Below are 18,218 nucleotides of genomic sequence, written 5' to 3' on the forward strand. Positions count from 1 at the left end.
GCTCCACGGTCCGGACGTGTGCCCGAGTGCGGGATCTCGCCCACCCCACGCACAGCTCACATCACACTCACAGCATATGCACAGCTCACACACGCACAACTCACACACACATAGCTCACATGCACAGCTCACACACAGCACACGCACAGCTCACACTCACAGCATATGCACAGCTCACACACACACAACTCACACACACATAGCTCACATGCACAGCTCACACACAGCACACGCACAGCTCACATCACACTCACAGCATATGCACAGCTCACACACGCACAACTCACACACACAGCTCACATGCACAGCTCACACACAGCACACGCACAGCTCACACTCACAGCATATGCACAGCTCACACACACACAACTCACACACACATAGCTCACATGCACAGCTCACACACAGCACACGCACAGCTCACACTCACAGCATATGCACAGCTCACACACACACAACTCACACACACATAGCTCACATGCACAGCTCACACACAGCACACGCACAGCTCACACTCACAGCATATGCACAGCTCACACAAGCACAACTCACACACACATAGCTCACATGCACAGCTCACACACAGCACACACACAACTCACACAGCATATGCACAGCTCACACAGCACACACTCACAGCTCACAATCACAGCTCACACAGCACACACTCACAGCTCACAATCACAGCTCACACACACAGCTCACACAGCACACACTCACAGCTCACAATCACAGCTCACACACACAGCTCACACAGCACACACTCACAGCTCACAATCACAGCTCACACAGCACACACTCACAGCTCACAATCACAGCTCACACACACAGCTCACACAGCACACACTCACAGCACACATTCACAGCTCACACTCACAGCACACACACTCACAGCTCACACTCACAGCTCACACACAGGCGCAGCTATGGGTCACAGGCCAAGCCCCCACCCCTCCCCCCGCTGAGCGGTAGGAATTTCCGCGCCGCCCGCGCGGGGGGCGGAGTGAGAAGGGCGGCCCCGCCGACTGTACTTAACTCGCCCGGAGGCTCCGGGCCCCACTCGTCTTTCCTGCGCTCACCGCTCCGCCGCCATGTGTCGCTCCCGCTGCTCCCTCCCCACCTTGACCGTCCTGCGGGCCCCGACCCCGGCACCCTCCGCCAGCCCGGGGCCCCGGCGGGGCTCTGGGCCCGAGGTCTTCACATTCGACCCCCTCCCGGAGCCGGCGGCGGCCCCCGCCTCGCGCCCCAGCGCCTCCCGCGGGCACCGAAAGCGCAGCCGCCGGGTGCTCTACCCGCGAGCGGTGAGTGCCGCCGAAGTGGGGCGGGCGGGGGCGGGAACGGCCGCCGTCGGCCCGGCTGACCTGTCCCCTCGCCTGTCTCCGCGCAGGTCCGGCGCCAGCTGCCCGCCGAGGACCCCAGCCCCGCCCGCAGGCTGCTCGTCCTCCTGCTCGCCGTCGTCTTCTGCCAGATCCTGGCGGCGGAAGAAGGGGCGCCGGCGCCCCCGGCCGCGGAGGACGCCCCCAGCGCCGCGCCCCCTGCGCCCCCAGCCCTCGAGCCCCGCAATCTGACGGCGGCGCCCTCGGACTACGCTCCGGACCTCAGCGCTTTCCTCCAGCGCCCCCCGGCCGCCCTCTGACCGCGACCCCCTCCGACAGCGTCCGAGGCCGCTCGGCCCCGGGGAGCCGCCCGCCGCACCCGACGGGACGCGCGGACACTGGGCCGGGTGGGGAGGGGCTCTAACGTGTATTTATGTGTATTTATGTCCCCTGGTGACAGGGGCGTATTAATATTTATTTAACTTATGCGAGGGCGCCAGGCCCGCCGCTGCGGCCCCTGGTCCCTGGGACCCGGAGCGGGCGGCCCGGGGAGGCGGCTCCGGGCGGGCGCGGTATGTTCTGTGAACAAATAAACGCGGAGACTGTGGCCGGCGTCCGAGTGAGTCTGTCAGCGGCGAGTCCCCTTCGGGCGCCACGGACCGGCGGCCGCGCCCCCGACCCCGGGCCCCGGCTCCGGGCGCACAGGCCCGCGCTCAGCCTGCGGCTCCAGCCGCCGCCGGGCTTCCCGTGACGACGCCGCGTCACGCGCCGGGCGGAGCGGGGGCTGCGGGAAGCGGAGGTGGGAGCGGGGCCTGCCGGGAACGGGGCGGGGCCGCCGGGGCGGGGCGGGGCGCTGCCGCAGCCCTAGGGTGGGGCGGGGTGCGGGGCGCGCGGAGGCCGCGGGTTGGGCTTCCGGGACGCTGGTGCGCGGGTGGCCGAGGCTCGGCTCCCAGGTCCGGGCGGCGGGAGGCGGGGCCGGGCGCGGCGGAGCTTTATCGGACCCCGGAGAAGCGCCCTCGCCGCGGGCGGGGACGCAGGCGGCGGCCGGGCGGGCGAGCGGCGTCGCTGGAGTCTGCGGGCTCCCGGGGAAGCCTTAGCCGGGCCGGGGCGAGGGGGTGGGGCGGGCGGGCTGACGGGAAGCAGCCGCTCCCGGCCCCGCGGACGCCTCCGCTCTCCGCCAGCCCCACGCAGCCATGTTCTTCACCTGCGGCCCCAACGAGGCCATGGTGGTCTCCGGTAAGCGCCGCTCTCCCCCCGCCCGCCCCCCGCCCCCAGCCCCGAGCCTGGCTCTGCCCCCCCCCCCCCAGCTCCGCTGCGCCAGGGCTCCCGGCCCCCCTCGGCGCTGCTGCGCCCCCCACCCCCCTCCCCGCTCCCGGACTTCCGCCTGGGGGTAGCCCCCCCCCAGGTTCCCTACCCCCCGCACCCCAGCGCGACGCCAGCTCACTGCCCGCACCTTGCAGGCTTCTGCCGGAGCCCCCCGGTCATGGTGGCCGGCGGCCGCGTCTTCGTCCTGCCCTGCATCCAGCAGATCCAGAGGTGCGTGGGGAGAGCCCGAGGGCCGGTTTCCCCTCCTCCTCTCCTCACTGCCCCCTTCTGGTTCCCTCTAGGATCTCTCTCAACACATTGACCCTCAATGTCAAGAGTGAGAAGGTTTACACGCGCCACGGGGTCCCCATCTCAGTCACCGGCATCGCCCAGGTGCGCTTTCTGAGCCTCTCGCGGCGTCCACGCCCCACTCCCTCTGCGGCGCCTCCTCTCCTGTCCCTGCTCCCTCGACTCCAGACCCGCACCGCCCCCTCCCCACCCTCCTCTGCCCGCAGGTGAAAATCCAGGGGCAGAACAAAGAGATGCTGGCGGCCGCCTGCCAGATGTTCCTGGGGAAGACGGAGGCCGAGATCGCCCACATCGCACTGGAGACGCTGGAGGGCCACCAGCGGGCCATCATGGCCCACATGACTGTGGAGGTGGGCCTGACGCAGGGCAACACCTGGACGGTCCGCAGGGGGGCCGTGCCCCGGGACCGAGCTTACGTTCCTCCTCCCACCTCCTTGTCCTAGGAGATCTACAAGGACAGGCAGAAGTTCTCAGAGCAGGTCTTCAAAGTGGCCTCCTCAGACCTGGTGAACATGGGCATCAGTGTGGTCAGCTACACCCTGAAGGACATCCATGACGACCAGGTAAGCCGGGCAGGCGTCCTCTGGGTCCCTGCTCCTTGCTCCACCCTCTGCAGGACTGCAGCGTCTGCATCTCTCCCACAGGACTACTTGCACTCCTTGGGGAAGGCTCGGACCGCTCAAGTCCAGAAAGATGCTCGGATTGGAGAAGCGGAGGCCAAGCGAGATGCTGGGATCCGGGTGAGTGGGGGGCGGGGGGGCGGTCTGTGGTCCCCATGGGCACTTGAGCACGTGGGGGGAGTGCACCACGACGGGGGCTGATGGAACTGGGTTGGCAGAGGACAGAGATGAGGCCAGGGCTGGCCAAAGGCAGGGGAGCCCGGGGCCTTCCCACCCTGCTCTGACCCCGTGCCTGGTCTCTGTGCGGACAGGAGGCCAAAGCCAAGCAGGAGAAGGTGTCTGCTCAGTACCTGAGTGAGATCGAGATGGCCAAGGCCCAGAGGGACTATGAGCTGAAGAAGGCCACCTATGACATTGAGGTCAACACCCGCCGCGCCCAGGCCGACCTGGCCTACCAGCTGCAGGTCAGGGCCCCATCCGGCAGGCAGCCACGGGCCTGCCCGCACCCCCTCTCAGGCTCCCACTCTCATGTTCTGACTCTGATCCCCATATCCTGCTCCCCACTCTGACCCCACTCATCCAGATGAGGGGAATTTAAAAGACCCAACGTTTCAGCTAAAAAGCAAAGAAAAGGTCAAGAGGTATATGATCTGTAGGCTGGTCACGTGTTTGGAGCAGGTGGTGCCTGTGCGATGGCACCTGGATGGGGGTGAACCAGAGCTGAGCTCCAGCCCATGCCCCTCACCGGGCTGTGCATTCTGCACCCCCAGAGGACGAGCGCCTCTTCTCATCGCACCGGGCAGCCCTGGTGACCACAGGGTGTGAGGGCGGAAACCCTGAGGTCGGGCTCCGCCCCCTGCTGAGTGAGGTCCGGCAGCGCGGGCATAGCGAGGAGGTCCACTGGTCCTCACGTGTGGGCTCTGTACTGAGAACCTGCCTGCTCACTGAATGTATCGGTAACTCCCAAGTCGGCCCCTTGCAGACCCGCAGCGAGAGGCAGCCCCCGAGCTGCCGGCACACAGCTCCCAGCTGAGGTTGAGCAGATGTTCCGGAAAGGCTTATCCTATTAGCAATGTTGTCTTCGTAGTGTGTTTACTTCACAGTACATTCACCGCCACGTTCTTGTGTTCTTTGTTGGTGATCGCACTGTGTAAGTGGCCCGAGCACAGTGCTGGGTGCTGCCTAGTTTTCCTAAGTGCGGGGAGCGGTGCCGTGGCGTGTGGAGGAAATGCGTGTTAGATGAGCTTCGTCCAGGCACTCGTGCTGCTGTTGGCTGAAAGTTCGTTGGTAATGAACCAACAACATCTATTACATAAGATGGCTTTACACCAGGGTGGGGAACCTTTTTCCTGCCAAGGGCCATTTGGATATTTATAACATCATTCATGGGCCATACAAAATTATCAACTTAAAAACTAGCCTGCTATATTTGGCCAAACATTTATTTTTTTGGTTAATACTCACCCCAGGATATTTTTCCCATCCTACATAATAAAGAGGTGATATGCAAATTAACCCTCACAAGATGGCTGCCTACTACCAGGCATACAGGGGGGGTTAATGAGAGATCACCAAACGACTGAACAGCAGGCTGCATGGGGCAACCAGGCTGGCAGGGGGGGCAGTTGGGGGCAACCAGGCTGGCGGGGGGGGGGGCAGTAAGAGGTGACCAAGCCAGCAGGGGGGTAGTTAGGGGTGAACAGGCTGGCGGGGGCGTGCAGTAGGGGGCAACCAGGCCAGCAGGGGGGTAGTTGGGGGTGATTAGGCTAGCAGGGGGGGCAGTGAGGGGCGACCAGGCCGGCAGGGGGGCCGTAAGGGGTGACCAGGCCGGTGCGGGGGGCAGTGAGGGGCCATCAAGCCAGCAAGGGGAGGCAGTTAGGGGTGACCAGGCAGGCAGGCAGGTGAGTGATTAGAAGCCAGCATTCCAGGATTGTGAGAGGGACGTCCGACTGCCAGTTTAGGCCTGATCCCCAGCAGTCGGACATCCCCCGAGGGGTCCTGGATTGGAGAGGGTGCAGGCTGGGCTGAGGGGATTCTCCCCCCCCCCCCTCTGCCCCCATGCACAAATTTCGTGCACTGGGCCTCTAGTTGATATATATATATTTTTAGAGCGAGTGCAAGGGAGGCGAGGAGAGAGAGAAACATCAATGTGAGAGAGCCACATCAATTGGTACCTCCCACACTCACCCCCACCAGGGCTGGGGCCGGAACCTGCAACACAGGGACGTGCCCTTGATCAGGAATCGAACCCAAAACCCTTTGGTTCTCAGGCCAATGCTCGAACCACTGGGCAGCTCGGGCCAGGGCAATGGGCAGTCATTTAATAACTCACCCCTAATGCCTGGGCAGGGCCCTGCTTTAAACAGAAACAGGAAACAAGGTTATATGTTGCCCTATTGATAAAAACGTTGTGGCCAGAGGCTCATACCACCTAACGCCACATTTCCCCTGGGAACAAAATAAGTATTTTGTTCTACTGTATACAACAGAACTACCACGAAGAACGAGAGTCCACTGCACTTTGAGTACCCTTTACCCAAAGAATAGCAATATTAGGAAGTCCGTTTTTGCCAAGCATCGGTACAGGCTAAAAGCATAATAAGTGCAAAACACCTTTGGTTGCGGGGAGAAGTCCCTGGCTTGTGCGTTCCTACTTGAAGTGTGGTCTGCCTACCAGCAGCAGCCACCCTGGAGTGTTGGTTAAAAATACAAAGTCTCAGGCTCCAGCCCAGACTGAATCAGAACCTGCATTTTAACAAAAGCCCTAGGTGATTCAGGCATGCGTTGGAGTGTGAGAAGCAGTAACGTAATGAAACCACTAGCATGGGTAGGACTATGGATAAGGTCCTTAATGTAAATATGGCTTTTTTTTTTTTCTACAAATCAACGGATTGGGCTGGTTTGGGCTCTGTTTAACTTTAGTGAGTTCCTCATTTTGTGCCAGGCTTTGTGCTAGGTAATCATGAAATAATGATTCAGTCAACAAATACCTATGAAGTGCCTACTATGTGCCAGACGTTGTTTTAGAGGCGAGGGTATGAATGAGACAGAAGATTCCTGCTCTCAGAGAGCATACAGTGGGACAGAGCACGCCAGCGCGGCGCGGAGCGTCCGGGCGCCGGGCTGTGACAGCGGTGGCTAACTGTATGAGGCCGGGTGGTCAGAGAAGACTGCTGTAAGCAAATGATCTTTGAATTGAAATCTGAAGACGCGAAAGAACCAGCAATGTAGAGAGTTGTGGGCCAAGAGTTCTCTAAACCAGTGATGCTCACACAGAACCTTTGTGCTGATGGAAATGTTCTGCATTTTGCTGTGACGCTGAGCACTTGAAATGTGGCTGGTAGAATTGTGACTGAGGAACTGCATTTTAAGCTTATTGGCTACGAATTTAAATTTAAAAAGCCGCATGTGGCTAGTGGCTAGGCAGGGGACCAGCACGGGAAAGGCCCTGAGGTGGGAAAGAGCTTGGCGTGTCCCAGAAACAGAAAGGGGGGTTCTGAGTGGTGTGGCTGGCGCGCTGAGGGAGAGGAGGCCAGGCCAGGCACGGAGGGCTCAGGGAGCCGCGATGGCGACTTAGAAGAGACTCCAAGCACACTGGAAAGCTACTGGAGAACTCCAGGCAGAGAGGTGCTGTGGTCCAGTTGATGTTTGTGTGAGGATCAGACTGCTGCTGTGTGGAGAACTGATTGTCAGAAGAAAGGCAGTAAGGAGACAAGCTTTTTCAAAGATGATGGATTGGATAAATGCAGCTAAAACCTCATTAAAACCACGTGGCGTGATTTTGAGACGAGAGAAGGAAGGGAGGGAGGGAGGGAGGGAGGGAGGGCCACCGTAGCATCACTTTGGAAGCTGGAAGGCCTGGAAGGCCGAGGTAATTACTAGCATGGCTGAGCTGGCGCCATGGCTGAGGCTCTGGGCCTGAAGACTGTCGAAATCAGCAAAAACGGGAAGAGCCCCTTCGTGGACTCCCTGCCTCCGGGTCCCTCTCCCGGTCTCTCTGCCCAGCAGATGCCTGGAGGGCTATCTGGTGTGAGTAAACCAGAGGATGTGGCCTGGGGCAGCCAGACACAGGCAAGGACCTGGCACTCGGCAGCAGGGCCATGACCTGACCGTGGGCCTGTCGCATGCCACATGCTGGCCCCTTCCCTCCCCCGGCCCCACTCGGCTCCCAGAGCTCCGTCTGCCAAAGAATAGATTGGAAAAGTGCCCTGGGAACATGACCACTCCAAAGGGAGAGACTTAAAGTTCCTGGAGCCGAGGTTTCCCAGCTGTGGCCTGCCCAGACTGTGAGAGTGAGTTCTCAGCCCACAGGCCCCACCCACACCCCGGAGCTTCCTTCCAGGCCGGCCCGCCGCTCCTGCCTGGGAGGGAGACCGCAGAGCCGAGTGCAGGAGGCGGGCTGTGCAGGGAAAAGACAGCTTTGGGAAAGTAAATGTGCTCAGTGAGATAGAACAATCCACTTCCAGGAAGTCAGGATAGAGAACAAGAAGCCACTCTTAGAAATTAACAAACCCCAATAAGTTCAATAAAGGGGGAAGTAATAAAATGGCATAAATTTAAAAATCACTTTGGAAGAGAAATTCTAATAAAACTCCCCAGAAAAATAGAACAGAACAGATGGGTGGAGGAGCGGCCAGCCCAGCAGCTCCAACAGACCAAAGAAAATGGGAGGAAATAGCCAAATGGAAAATTTGCAAAATGTTTATGTTTTGAAGGGTGTGAGTTTCTAAGTGAAACAACCCACCAAGTGCCCGACACAATTAATGAAAAACATCTACATTGAAGCTCATCTCTGAAACTCCAGATCCCTGAGAACAAGGAAAGATCTAGACGCTTCCAGGGAACTTTTCTCAAAGGGTCAGGCACCAAAATGACTAGATTTCTTCACAAGTTAGAAGGCCATGGAGCAATGCCTTCACAATTCTGCTGAAAATGCTTTCAACATAGCAAGTGCACTCGGCCTGCCTAATCCGGATGGAAGGCAGAAGGAAGGTCTCGGAGAACCTACTGCCACGCACTCGGTCCAAGGAAGCTGCTGGAGGTTGAGTCCTCCGAAGGGGCCGGGCGGGCCGGCGGGGGAGGAGAGCGGCAAGTCCAGTTTGGAAAAGGCTTGACATCTTCAGGTGGGCCCAGTCCAGGCAGGGGCGCCCGCGCCGTGATGTGATGGGGGCTGGAGCAGCGGGACGGGGAGGACTCGCCCTCCTGCCGGCCAGGGCGCGCTGCTCCCTGGGTGCCACGGGGAGTGGGAATGGACTCTGCCCACTCCAGAGGCATTCTGTGTGCAGGCCCTGGAGCGCCTGTCGGGTGCCCTGGGAGGGTACACGGGGCGCCGGGCACTGGTGGCTTGAGGGGGAGGGAGCCTGGTTTCTCTCGATTGGGCACCAGCCGCAGAAGTAAGAGGGAAAAGGGCGCCGCGCACAGCCCCCAGGAAGGAAGCAGCGGGCGCAGAGACGGGTGGAGGGAGCCGGACGGGGTTGCCCTCATGCCGCCAGGTGCCCACACCAGAGGGAGAGAAGGCGGGAAACGAGTCCGGGGGCCTCCTGGAGGGGCTGCGGAGGCCGCTGGGTCCCAGCCCTGCCCAGCTCTGACAGGCTGCCCGGGAGCCCCGGTCCCGGGTGCGGGTCTGAGGAGGGTCGGCCGTGCATGCCTTGGGTCTGTATAAGAAACGGACCGCTCCACCTCCCCCACCCCGGACCCTGCCCTGGCCTCTCTGGTCCTGGGCACTTGCCGCTCAGCCCCGACACTGAGCACCCTCCTCCAGGTGGCCAAAACGAAGCAGCAGATCGAGGAGCAGCGGGTGCAGGTGCAGGTGGTGGAGCGGGCGCAGCAGGTGGCCGTGCAGGAGCAGGAGATCGCCCGCCGCGAGAAGGAGCTGGAGGCCCGCGTGCGGAAGCCGGCGGAGGCCGAGCGCTACCGGCTGGAGCGCCTCGCGGAGGCAGAGAAGTAAACGCCCTTCCCTGGCCCCTCGGCCCCTTCCCGCCCGGGCGGGCGCCCCCAGAGAAAGAGCCGAGGTCTTCACTACCCGGACTCCTATGGAGCTCAGGTGGTCGAGCCTCCACCCGCTGGGGCCTTCCCCGGAGCCCGGCCTCAGCTCTGCACCCCTGTTTGCCCAGGTGCCAGCTGATCATGCAGGCGGAGGCCGAAGCGGAGTCGGTGAGGGTGAGTTCGGGGCGCTGTTGTGGAGCTGGGGTTTCTCGCCCTCACCTGCTCCCCTCACATCACACTGTCCTGTGCCCTCCCCAGATGCGGGGGGAGGCCGAGGCCTTCGCCATCGGGGCCCGGGCCCGGGCTGAGGCTGAACAGATGGCCAAGAAGGCAGAAGCCTTCCAGCTGTACCAGGAGGCTGCTCAGCTGGACATGCTGCTGGAGAAGCTGCCCCAGGTCGGGTATCACCGGAACCGGTGTCACAGAACCAGGCTAGGGGACCACGAGTTAGGCTGCGAGTTATAAGCCAGTGACCACAGTGAAAAAGGATGATCTGTAAGACGGGCTCTTAAAAAACCCAGGGTCGCCAGCCGGCGTGGCTCAGTGGTGAGAGCATCCACCCCTGCACCCAGGGTCGTGGGTTCAATTCGCGGTCAGGAGCATGTACCTGGGTGGCAGGTTTGATCCCTGGCTATCAGGACACGTGGGAGGCAATCGATCGAGATGTTTCTCTCTCTCCCCCCTCCCTTTCACTCTCTCTAAAAATCAGTGGGAAAAATATCCTCGGATGAGGATTAAAGCCTTTCAGGAGGGTGTGATCGGGTCACGGGCGCTGAGTGGGCGTCTCACCCCCAGGTGGCAGAGGAGATCAGTGGTCCCTTGACCTCGACCAAAAAGATCACACTGGTGTCCAGCGGCAGCGGGGCCGTGGGCGCGGCCAAAGTGACGGGGGAAGTCCTGGACATCCTGAGCCGCCTGCCGGAGAGCGTGGAGAGGCTCACGGGCATCAGCATCTCCCAGGTGAGGCCGCGGCACGGGGACCTGCATCAGTTGCTGTCTCTGTGCCAGTGCTCAGCTTCGACATAAACCTTTTTCATAAAAGGATGTTTTACTGACACCAGCCCTGGGGTACGGAGTGTTTACAAAGTAGAGAAACTGAACTCCCACTTGGCCCCGTCATGCCTCTGGGCAGCCAGCTTCCAGCCCGCCCCGTCCAGGACAGGGAGCGGGGAGGTCTGTGGGCGTTAATTCCAAGGCCTCGCACTGCTCTTCTCCGGCCTGCTGGCTCACCTGAGTTACGGCAGAGGTCAGAGCGCCGCCGAAACCTGCCGTGCACATCCTGGCTCCAGTGCGTGCCGTGACCTCAGAGTTCTCAACTCTGCCCACGTCTCCTCACAGCCTGATAATAGCAACTACCTGTTGAATGGTTGCGGGGATTAAATGCATAATATTTGCGAAGTGTTTAGAACACTGCCTGTACGTAGTAACTACCATGTAGGAGTGTCTTAAATGAAGAAATTCATGTGTAAGGAAAAGCAATGGGCCACTTCGTGGCCTCCTTGAGGCCTGCAGTGGAGGGTTGGAGTCCGCAAGCCACGCTCCGGCCCCTCCCACACGCGCTCAGTAATTCACTGCTGTGCACGGATCCTGTGGCTGGGCAGGGGGGTGAGGGAGGGTGCCAGGAAACGGCAGACCCCTTACTGTGCCATATGCCGGAACTAATGCCAGTGCTATTGGTGTAAACTGTAATTGGGGAAAAAGAAGAAACTAGAAAAATTCTGGGTGTGCATTCCTCCTGCAGCCCATTCATCCAAATGGAGAGTGAGGGAAGCTCCCATGTCACCCTCTGTCGTCTTTTTTCCCAGGTGAACCACAAGCCTTTGCGAACAGCCTGAGCCCTCCACCTTCGCCGCGCCCAGCCTCGTGGTTCAAGCTGCCTGAGTGACCCCCGTGCTGCATGCCTGTCAGCTGGCCCCGAGCATGTCCTGGGGCAGTGGGATCCCACCGCTCATCTCTCCTTGCCAAATAGCCGTGCCTTGCCCTGGAGGGGAAGGGTTGCTCCTGCCCGGGCCCACACCACCGAGACTGCCAGTCCCCCGAGGGTTCCGTGCCAGCAGTTTGGCCACCCCACTCCACCCAGCCTGTTCAGTTTCCTAATTAAACGACGCTGAGCCTGTGGTCCACAATTGTTTTCTGGTGAGGCTGAGGGATGGCTGCAGGTTCTCAACTTGCCAGATAAATTGCTGTTAAGCATTGACACTTGTGAACAATTAAGGTAAAAAGAGCTCACTTGGAATGAATGTTAGAATACAGCTTGCTTCCTTCCAGTCGGCGTTTAGAATGGGAGAAAGTCATTTGTACGCAGAGGGATTGTAGAATTAACTCCTCCCCCAAAAAACCTTGGTTTAGTCAGAAAGCATGTTGACATGGGAGGAATGTGAGAATTGCATTAGTCCCTAGAATTACTGAAAATTGGCCAAGGGAAATGGACTTCAATTTCCAGGGTAACTTTGAGACTGACTTTGTGCAATCAGTGTCATCCGTGCACCTGGAGGTTGCCGCGTGCACCCCAGGACGGGGCGCGCAGGAGGCCGACCCATGTTCCACTCTCACAAGGATGTTTCTCCCTCTCCCTCCGTCTCTCTAGGAATCAATAAAAAATCTTTAAGAAAAGAACATGATAGAGCCGCAGTGTTTGGGCCCAGGGGCGGCCTCCCATGCTAGTTACCTTCATCTTAGGCTGACGGAGAAAACCCACGTGGTTGCAGATGCCACCCGCGGAGTCCTGGGTGCTGTGCCCGGGGCTGGCAGCAGTGGCCTAACTCATTCAGGATCCCCCGGGAGCGCGGACTGCTAGGAGCCGGCCGGTTTGGGTCAGTGCATCGACGGAACCTGCGTTTCTAGACTCCAAGGTGCTGGTCTAGGAACCACTTCTGCTCCTTCGACTTCCATCCGTTTCCATCCCAATTCCTACATGCTGCCCAAGCCTGCGCCGCCCAGGCCCACCCTAGTTAGGACTGTTGGTGGGGGTGGGTACCAGGGGTGAAGACAGGGTCAATTAAGGGTTTTCTCATCCATTCACAGAGAACAATACGTGTGAGTGAACCAGTCCGATAAATGAGCAAGTCTTGCAAATCTTTTTTCAATTCCCATTTACTTTAACTCCTCCATCCAGAGGAAGGAGTGACTTGATGTGAGGAGGAGGTAAAGTGGAAGAGAAGGATCCTACTGGGTAGAGGGGGCGAAGCTGGGAGACGGAACATTGAGACTGCCATTAGCACCTCCCCCAAAGCTAAAGGTGGAGCAGGAAAACACACCTGGAAACTAGGACTTGAACAACCCGAATCCCATTCTCCAAAAGCAGGGTGAACCCCGCCCATTCTTCATAGGAACTTCTACCAGCTGGTTAGCGTGGTTTTCCCCTCAGCTACCATGCGGGCGTAGCGTGTTTTCAGTACAGTTCTAAGTGGGATCTGGGTGACATCCAGCTTTCTTGGAGAATTATGTTGAAAACAGGAAAATATTAACTGGGCCCTGACTGGTGTGGCTGTTGGTTGAGCATCATCCCATGCATGAAAAGGTTGCTGGTTTGATTAGAGGTCAAGGGCACAAGCTCAATCCCTGATTGGGGGGGGGGGGGGGGTATGCGGGAGTCAGCTGACCCATGTTGTCCTCACAGTGTTTCTCTAAAAAACAATTTTTAAAAACCTATATACATAAAAGCCTGTGACTTACAACTGGTGGACCAAACGCTATGACACACACTGACCAGCAGTGGGCAGACGATCAACACAGGAGCTGCCCCTGATGGTCGGTGCCGTCCCAGCCAACCTCCTGCCGCCCTTCCCCCACCCTCCCACCCCCATCGGCCAGGCCTAGGGACCCCTCCCGCGCACGAATTTGTGGACCGGGCCTCTAGTATATATATAACAAAATTTTACTGGATAGGAGGAAATAAGGCATGAGAAGGAAATAAGTTACCCAGCAGAATGGCAGAAATATAGATTTCCCAGTATGGAACAAGAGAGGAGACATTCAAGAAACAATGAATGTTTATTGAGCCCTGTTATGTGCCAGGCATTGTTCTAGAACACCCCTAAAAGCAAAAAAAAAAAAAAAAGGCAAATGTTGAGGGAGAAGAAAGGGGCAGCTGAGGGAGCGGAGAAGGGGGTGCAGGCGCGGCCTCAGGCCTCCTCCTCGGCCTCCTCACCGAAATCCTCCTCCTCCTCGGCGGTGGCGTCCTGGTACTGCTGGTACTCGGACACCAGGTCGTTCATGTTGCTCTCGGCCTCGGTGAACTCCATCTCGTCCATGCCCTCGCCCGTGTACCAGTGCAGGAAGGCCTTGCGCCGGAACATGGCCGTGAACTGCTCCGAGATGCGCTTGAACAGCTCCTGGATGGCCGTGCTGTTGCCGATGAAGGTGACGGCCATCTTCAGGCCCCGCGGCGGGATGTCGCACACGGCCGTCTTCACGTTGTTGGGGATCCACTCCACGAAGTAGCTGCTGTTCTTGTTCTGCACGTTGAGCATCTGCTCGTCCACCTCCTTCATGGACATGCGGCCGCGGAAGACAGCAGCCACGGTGAGGTAGCGGCCGTGGCGGGGGTCGCAGGCGGCCATCATGTTCTTGGCATCAAATACCTGCTGGGTGAGCTCGGGCACCGTGAGGGCCCGGTACTGCTGGCTGCCGCGGCTGGTGAGCGGCGCGAAGCCGGGCATGAAGAAGTGCAGGCGCGGGAAGGGCACCATGTTCACGGCCAGCTTGCGCAGGTCCGCGTTCAGCTGGCCGGGGAAGCGCAGGCAGGTGGTGACGCCGCTCATGGTGGCCGACACCAGGTGGTTGAGGTCCCCGTAGGTGGGCGTGGTCAGTTTCAGGGTGCGGAAGCAGATGTCGTACAGCGCCTCGTTGTCGATGCAGTAGGTCTCGTCGGTGTTCTCCACCAGCTGGTGCACGGAGAGCGTGGCGTTGTAGGGCTCCACCACCGTGTCCGACACCTTGGGCGAGGGCACCACGCTGAAGGTGTTCATGATGCGGTCGGGGTACTCCTCCCGGATCTTGCTGATGAGGAGGGTGCCCATCCCGGACCCCGTGCCCCCGCCCAGCGAGTGGGTCAGCTGGAAGCCCTGCAGGCAGTCGCAGCTCTCGGCCTCCTTCCGCACCACGTCCAGGACGGAGTCCACCAGCTCGGCGCCCTCTGTGTAGTGGCCCTTGGCCCAGTTGTTGCCGGCCCCAGACTGACCTGGAACGGGGCCAGGAGGCAGGTTGATTAGTGAAGGGCAGCACACACACCACGCCCTCACCTCGCACCTCCTGGGACAATGCCTCTGGGTCTATTTTTTTCTCCCTCGCCTGTGAGATATGCCCCCAATAGTTTACCAAGTAAGGCACCACCCCCCACCTCCATTAGGTCTCAGAGCATGGCCCTATAAAAGCTCTCCAGTACAATGATCATTCCTAACTCTAACGGCCTTCTTGCACCCAAATAAATGGAGTATGATGGTATCTACGTGTATCTGTATAACTTACCAAAAACAAAGTTGTCCGGTCTGAAGATCTGGCCAAAAGGACCAGAGCGAACCGAGTCCATGGTACCTGGTTCTAGATCCACCAAGATAGCACGAGGGACATATTTCCCACCTACAGAGAAGAAAAGTAGAGGAGTGAAAATTGGCAGAAGGTAAACAAAGTGAGGCTGGATGACAGCCAGGGACCCAAACGTAATCCCAGGGGCTGCTACCAGGTGACAGCTGAGCTAGTCTTAGACCCCCGCGGTGAGAAATTAAGCAGGGGAAGGCTCACAAAGGGAAAGGATAGATCCATTCGAAGGAGTTAGGGGTTCCATAGGAATGGAAAGAGACACCGGGCGTAGGAGCAGATGGGCCTGATCTTCCGGCTCCTTCCCTCACCTGTGGCTTCATTGTAATACACGGAGATGCGGTCCAGCTGCAGGTCGCTGTCCCCATGGTAGGTGCCGGTGGGGTCGATGCCATGTTCATCACTGATCACCTCCCAGAACTGTCAGGAAAGAACGGTGACTCCTCAGTTATGCCCCTGCTTCCACCTCTTTAAGTCCAAACACACTGCAGGCATCCCCTCCATCTGCCCGCGCGCCCCTCCCTCGGACACCTCCACCCACGGGACAGCCGCCTTGGGGTGTGAAATGCTGTCCAGCTGGGAGGGCCGGCGACGGCACACAGATGAGGTGGCTAACCTAACTAGGTAAGCTCACCGCTCGCCCCCACGCAGGGCATGCAAGCCGCGCACAAAGGGCCCGAGAAACCAGCTGCCGCAGCGGCCGACCCCCAGCCCTCCACGCGGCTGTAGCGCTCGCCAAGCTGCTGACAAAGGGACGCGTCACGCGTGGGCGGGGCCGAGGCGCGAATTCAGCGCGCGAGGGGCGGGGCCTGCCTGAGCTAGCGCGCCCCCTGGCGGCCCGCGGGGTACAGTGCCCGCCCTGAGCCCAGCCCTTTTGCTACAAAGTAGCGGCCGATAGCGGCCGCACTTTCTCCCCCGCTACACTGTAGCCGCGCGCAAAAGGAAAGAAAGAAATACCCGCTTAGCCTCGGAATTGTATCCCTTGACTGACTTCCCCTCCTCTTGCTTTAAATGAGGATTGTCTTCCTTCCTCCCACAACTGAGTCCTGAGGGGACCCTTTAAAGAGAAGGAAGCCCTCCTTTTCTCCTTATCTGTTCAAGCCCTAAAGGGGTCTCTCAGCGGAAATAAAGGAAGCAAAATGAATCCAGCTCATATTAGCCTTCCATCCACGGGAAACTACAGGCCCGCCCCTCGGGAATCACAGGGGCGCGCTGAGACCCCTGGCCTTCGTGGAGGTAACGCGTCCCCAGCTTGGGAACCGGGGTCTGCAGGTGTCCCCCCAGCCTCGCCCCTTTCCCCTCGGCTTGGCCTCCGAAACCCCGCCAAGGGGGGGATGCACATGGAGGAACCTCGCCTCGCTTTGTCTCGGCCAGTTTCCGCATCTCCTTCCCTCCTCGACCCTCGGACCGTTAGATTCCCTTTAGGTAAAACCTTACAGAACCTCGGTCTTCCAGTCCCCCAAACCTCAAGGGTGCTTTTGATAGCTTCCCCAAAATGATTCTGCCAAAAAAAAAAAAAATCCTCATTTTCCAAAAGCAAATTCTAGTGCAAATGTGTGTTATACATATAAAACTTCCTTTTGGCCAAGGTTGGCTAAGGCTGGCGACTGCAAACAGCCCACAACCATTCTTCATAGTTTATCTGGATTCTTTAATTCTCAAAAAGAAAGAGTTAAAAGAGGTTTAAAATCCTTACCTTGGCACCGATCTGGTTTCCACACTGACCCGCCTGGATGTGCACGATTTCCCTCATGGTTCAAATTTAAAATTTTTGCCCGCTTCCAAAGTGTGTATGGGGCAAGAGAATACCTAATCTTTTTTTCTCCGCTGCTGCTCAAGGCTGATAGAATGGGACGTGGCCGGGAGGCTGGAGCAGCGAGGTCCGCACGCCGCGGCTGGCAGGCTGCGAGAGGCAGAAGAGCGAGCGCAGGGCGCGGGCGAAGGAGGGAGGGCGGGGCGCGCGTGCGCCGGCGGGAGGCGGGAGCCGGCCCGCGCCGCGCTCCGAGACAAAGCCTCCGCGAGGCGGGCCCTGATTAGTCGACGCCGGTCAGGTAGCCGACGTCCATTGGTCTCCGCTCGGGTGAGGGAGCGCAGTCCTCTCTGGGAGTTGTAGTCCTCCATTGTTGTCCGCACTGCAAAAAGAAGGGGCGGATGGGTGGATACTGGTTTGGGGTGTTTTGGATTTTAGAGGTTTTATGAAAATGATCTTGCCAAGATGACTTTCCTCTAGGTCTGAGTTTTTTTTTATGAAAAAAGGGAGTCGTTTTCGGGGCTGCAGGAGTTAGGAACTATGTGGTGCTGGCGTTGGAAGGTGGGGTGGCCACGCCCCGAAAGCTCCGGGCTGCGGTAGCTCTGGGGAAGCGGGACTGCTTAGCTCAGCGAAAAGTGCGGAGGACCCGCACTCTGCTCTGCTGTCTCACACGGGCCCTTCGGGGACCGCAGACAGGAACACTGCGCCGCTGCTCCCGCAGATGCCTCAAGAAGGAGGGGATTGCCTTCCTGCTATTTCCTTGGGCGTTTTCTAACGATAACATCTAGAAAGAGAAACAAAATTGCAGCAAGGGCTTACAGGATAGAGATGTAATTGTCTGGAGGGTATGTTCAAAGAATAAACGGAATGGTTTAGAGAAGCTGATATCCGGATCTGTGAGGCCAGAAGTCTCCGTCCGTGTAGGACATCTGGGCCTTAGAGCAGCGTTGAAGACTGTGGTTTTGTCAAACACAGAACTATGGGGTGAGATGCCTGCTAGACTTTCATTGTCTTTCCAGCCTGCCTGTAGACACTTTGAAGTCAGTGGTTTTTCAGTTCGCTGGTTTCACTGACTAGGACCTAGTCACTAGTGGCTGGCTTTCAAGAGCCTCAGGATACAAATTTCAAAATGGGGAGAGGGGGTATTCATGGGAGAAAATTGGATGGGCTCAAATCAAAGTGCCATGCTTTTCCTCCCGGATTAACTCACTTGGTAGATTCTGAATGTCCCCAAGCCAGGAGTGAGGGATACAAAAATAATTATGAATTAGCCTCCAGGACCTTGCAATTGGGTGAAAAATGGACAAAGAATAGAGTGTAGTAAGCACTATAATAGAGGACATGTGATATCAAGGTCATCGTTGTTAGTTCTTGAAGTCAATACACATCTCTGTC

General features: G+C 58.6%; 3 protein-coding genes across 4 annotated transcripts; 2 read left to right on the plus strand and 1 right to left on the minus strand.

Moving 5' to 3' along the window:
• Positions 1 to 1,035: 1,035 nt before the first annotated feature.
• IER3 (immediate early response 3) lies at positions 1,036 to 1,923 on the plus strand. The gene is made up of 2 exons (XM_079780499.1): positions 1,036 to 1,301; positions 1,388 to 1,923. The coding sequence occupies exons 1-2, from the start codon at positions 1,092 to 1,094 to the stop codon at positions 1,634 to 1,636; spliced, it is 459 nt and encodes a 152-aa protein (XP_079636625.1). The 5' UTR covers positions 1,036 to 1,091; the 3' UTR covers positions 1,637 to 1,923.
• Positions 1,924 to 2,379: 456 nt separating this feature from the next.
• Positions 2,380 to 11,653, plus strand: FLOT1 (flotillin 1). 2 transcript variants are annotated; one of them, XM_079780498.1, is made up of 12 exons: positions 2,382 to 2,552; positions 2,777 to 2,852; positions 2,924 to 3,014; positions 3,137 to 3,280; positions 3,374 to 3,493; positions 3,575 to 3,670; positions 3,862 to 4,014; positions 9,312 to 9,493; positions 9,664 to 9,709; positions 9,794 to 9,931; positions 10,331 to 10,495; positions 11,341 to 11,653. In XM_079780498.1, exons 1-12 carry the CDS (start codon positions 2,510 to 2,512, stop codon positions 11,368 to 11,370), a joined length of 1,284 nt encoding a protein of 427 aa, XP_079636624.1. In that variant the 5' UTR covers positions 2,382 to 2,509; the 3' UTR covers positions 11,371 to 11,653. The 2 variants fall into 2 exon arrangements, with proteins under 2 accessions (XP_079636623.1, XP_079636624.1); XM_079780497.1 differs by lacking the exon at positions 11,341 to 11,653 and having other exon boundaries at positions 2,380 to 2,552; positions 10,331 to 11,332.
• A 1,856-nt stretch (positions 11,654 to 13,509) lies between these two features.
• On the minus strand, positions 13,510 to 17,047 carry TUBB (tubulin beta class I). The gene is made up of 4 exons (XM_079780496.1): positions 16,770 to 17,047; positions 15,385 to 15,493; positions 15,005 to 15,115; positions 13,510 to 14,717 (listed from the first exon to the last, which is right to left on the minus strand). The coding sequence occupies exons 1-4, from the start codon at positions 16,824 to 16,826 to the stop codon at positions 13,660 to 13,662; spliced, it is 1,335 nt and encodes a 444-aa protein (XP_079636622.1). The 5' UTR covers positions 16,827 to 17,047; the 3' UTR covers positions 13,510 to 13,659.
• Positions 17,048 to 18,218: the final 1,171 nt, after the last annotated feature.

The sequence above is a fragment of the Cnephaeus nilssonii genome, assembly GCF_951640355.1.
Source record: "Cnephaeus nilssonii genome assembly, chromosome: 9".
NCBI lineage: Eukaryota > Metazoa > Chordata > Mammalia > Chiroptera > Vespertilionidae > Cnephaeus > Cnephaeus nilssonii.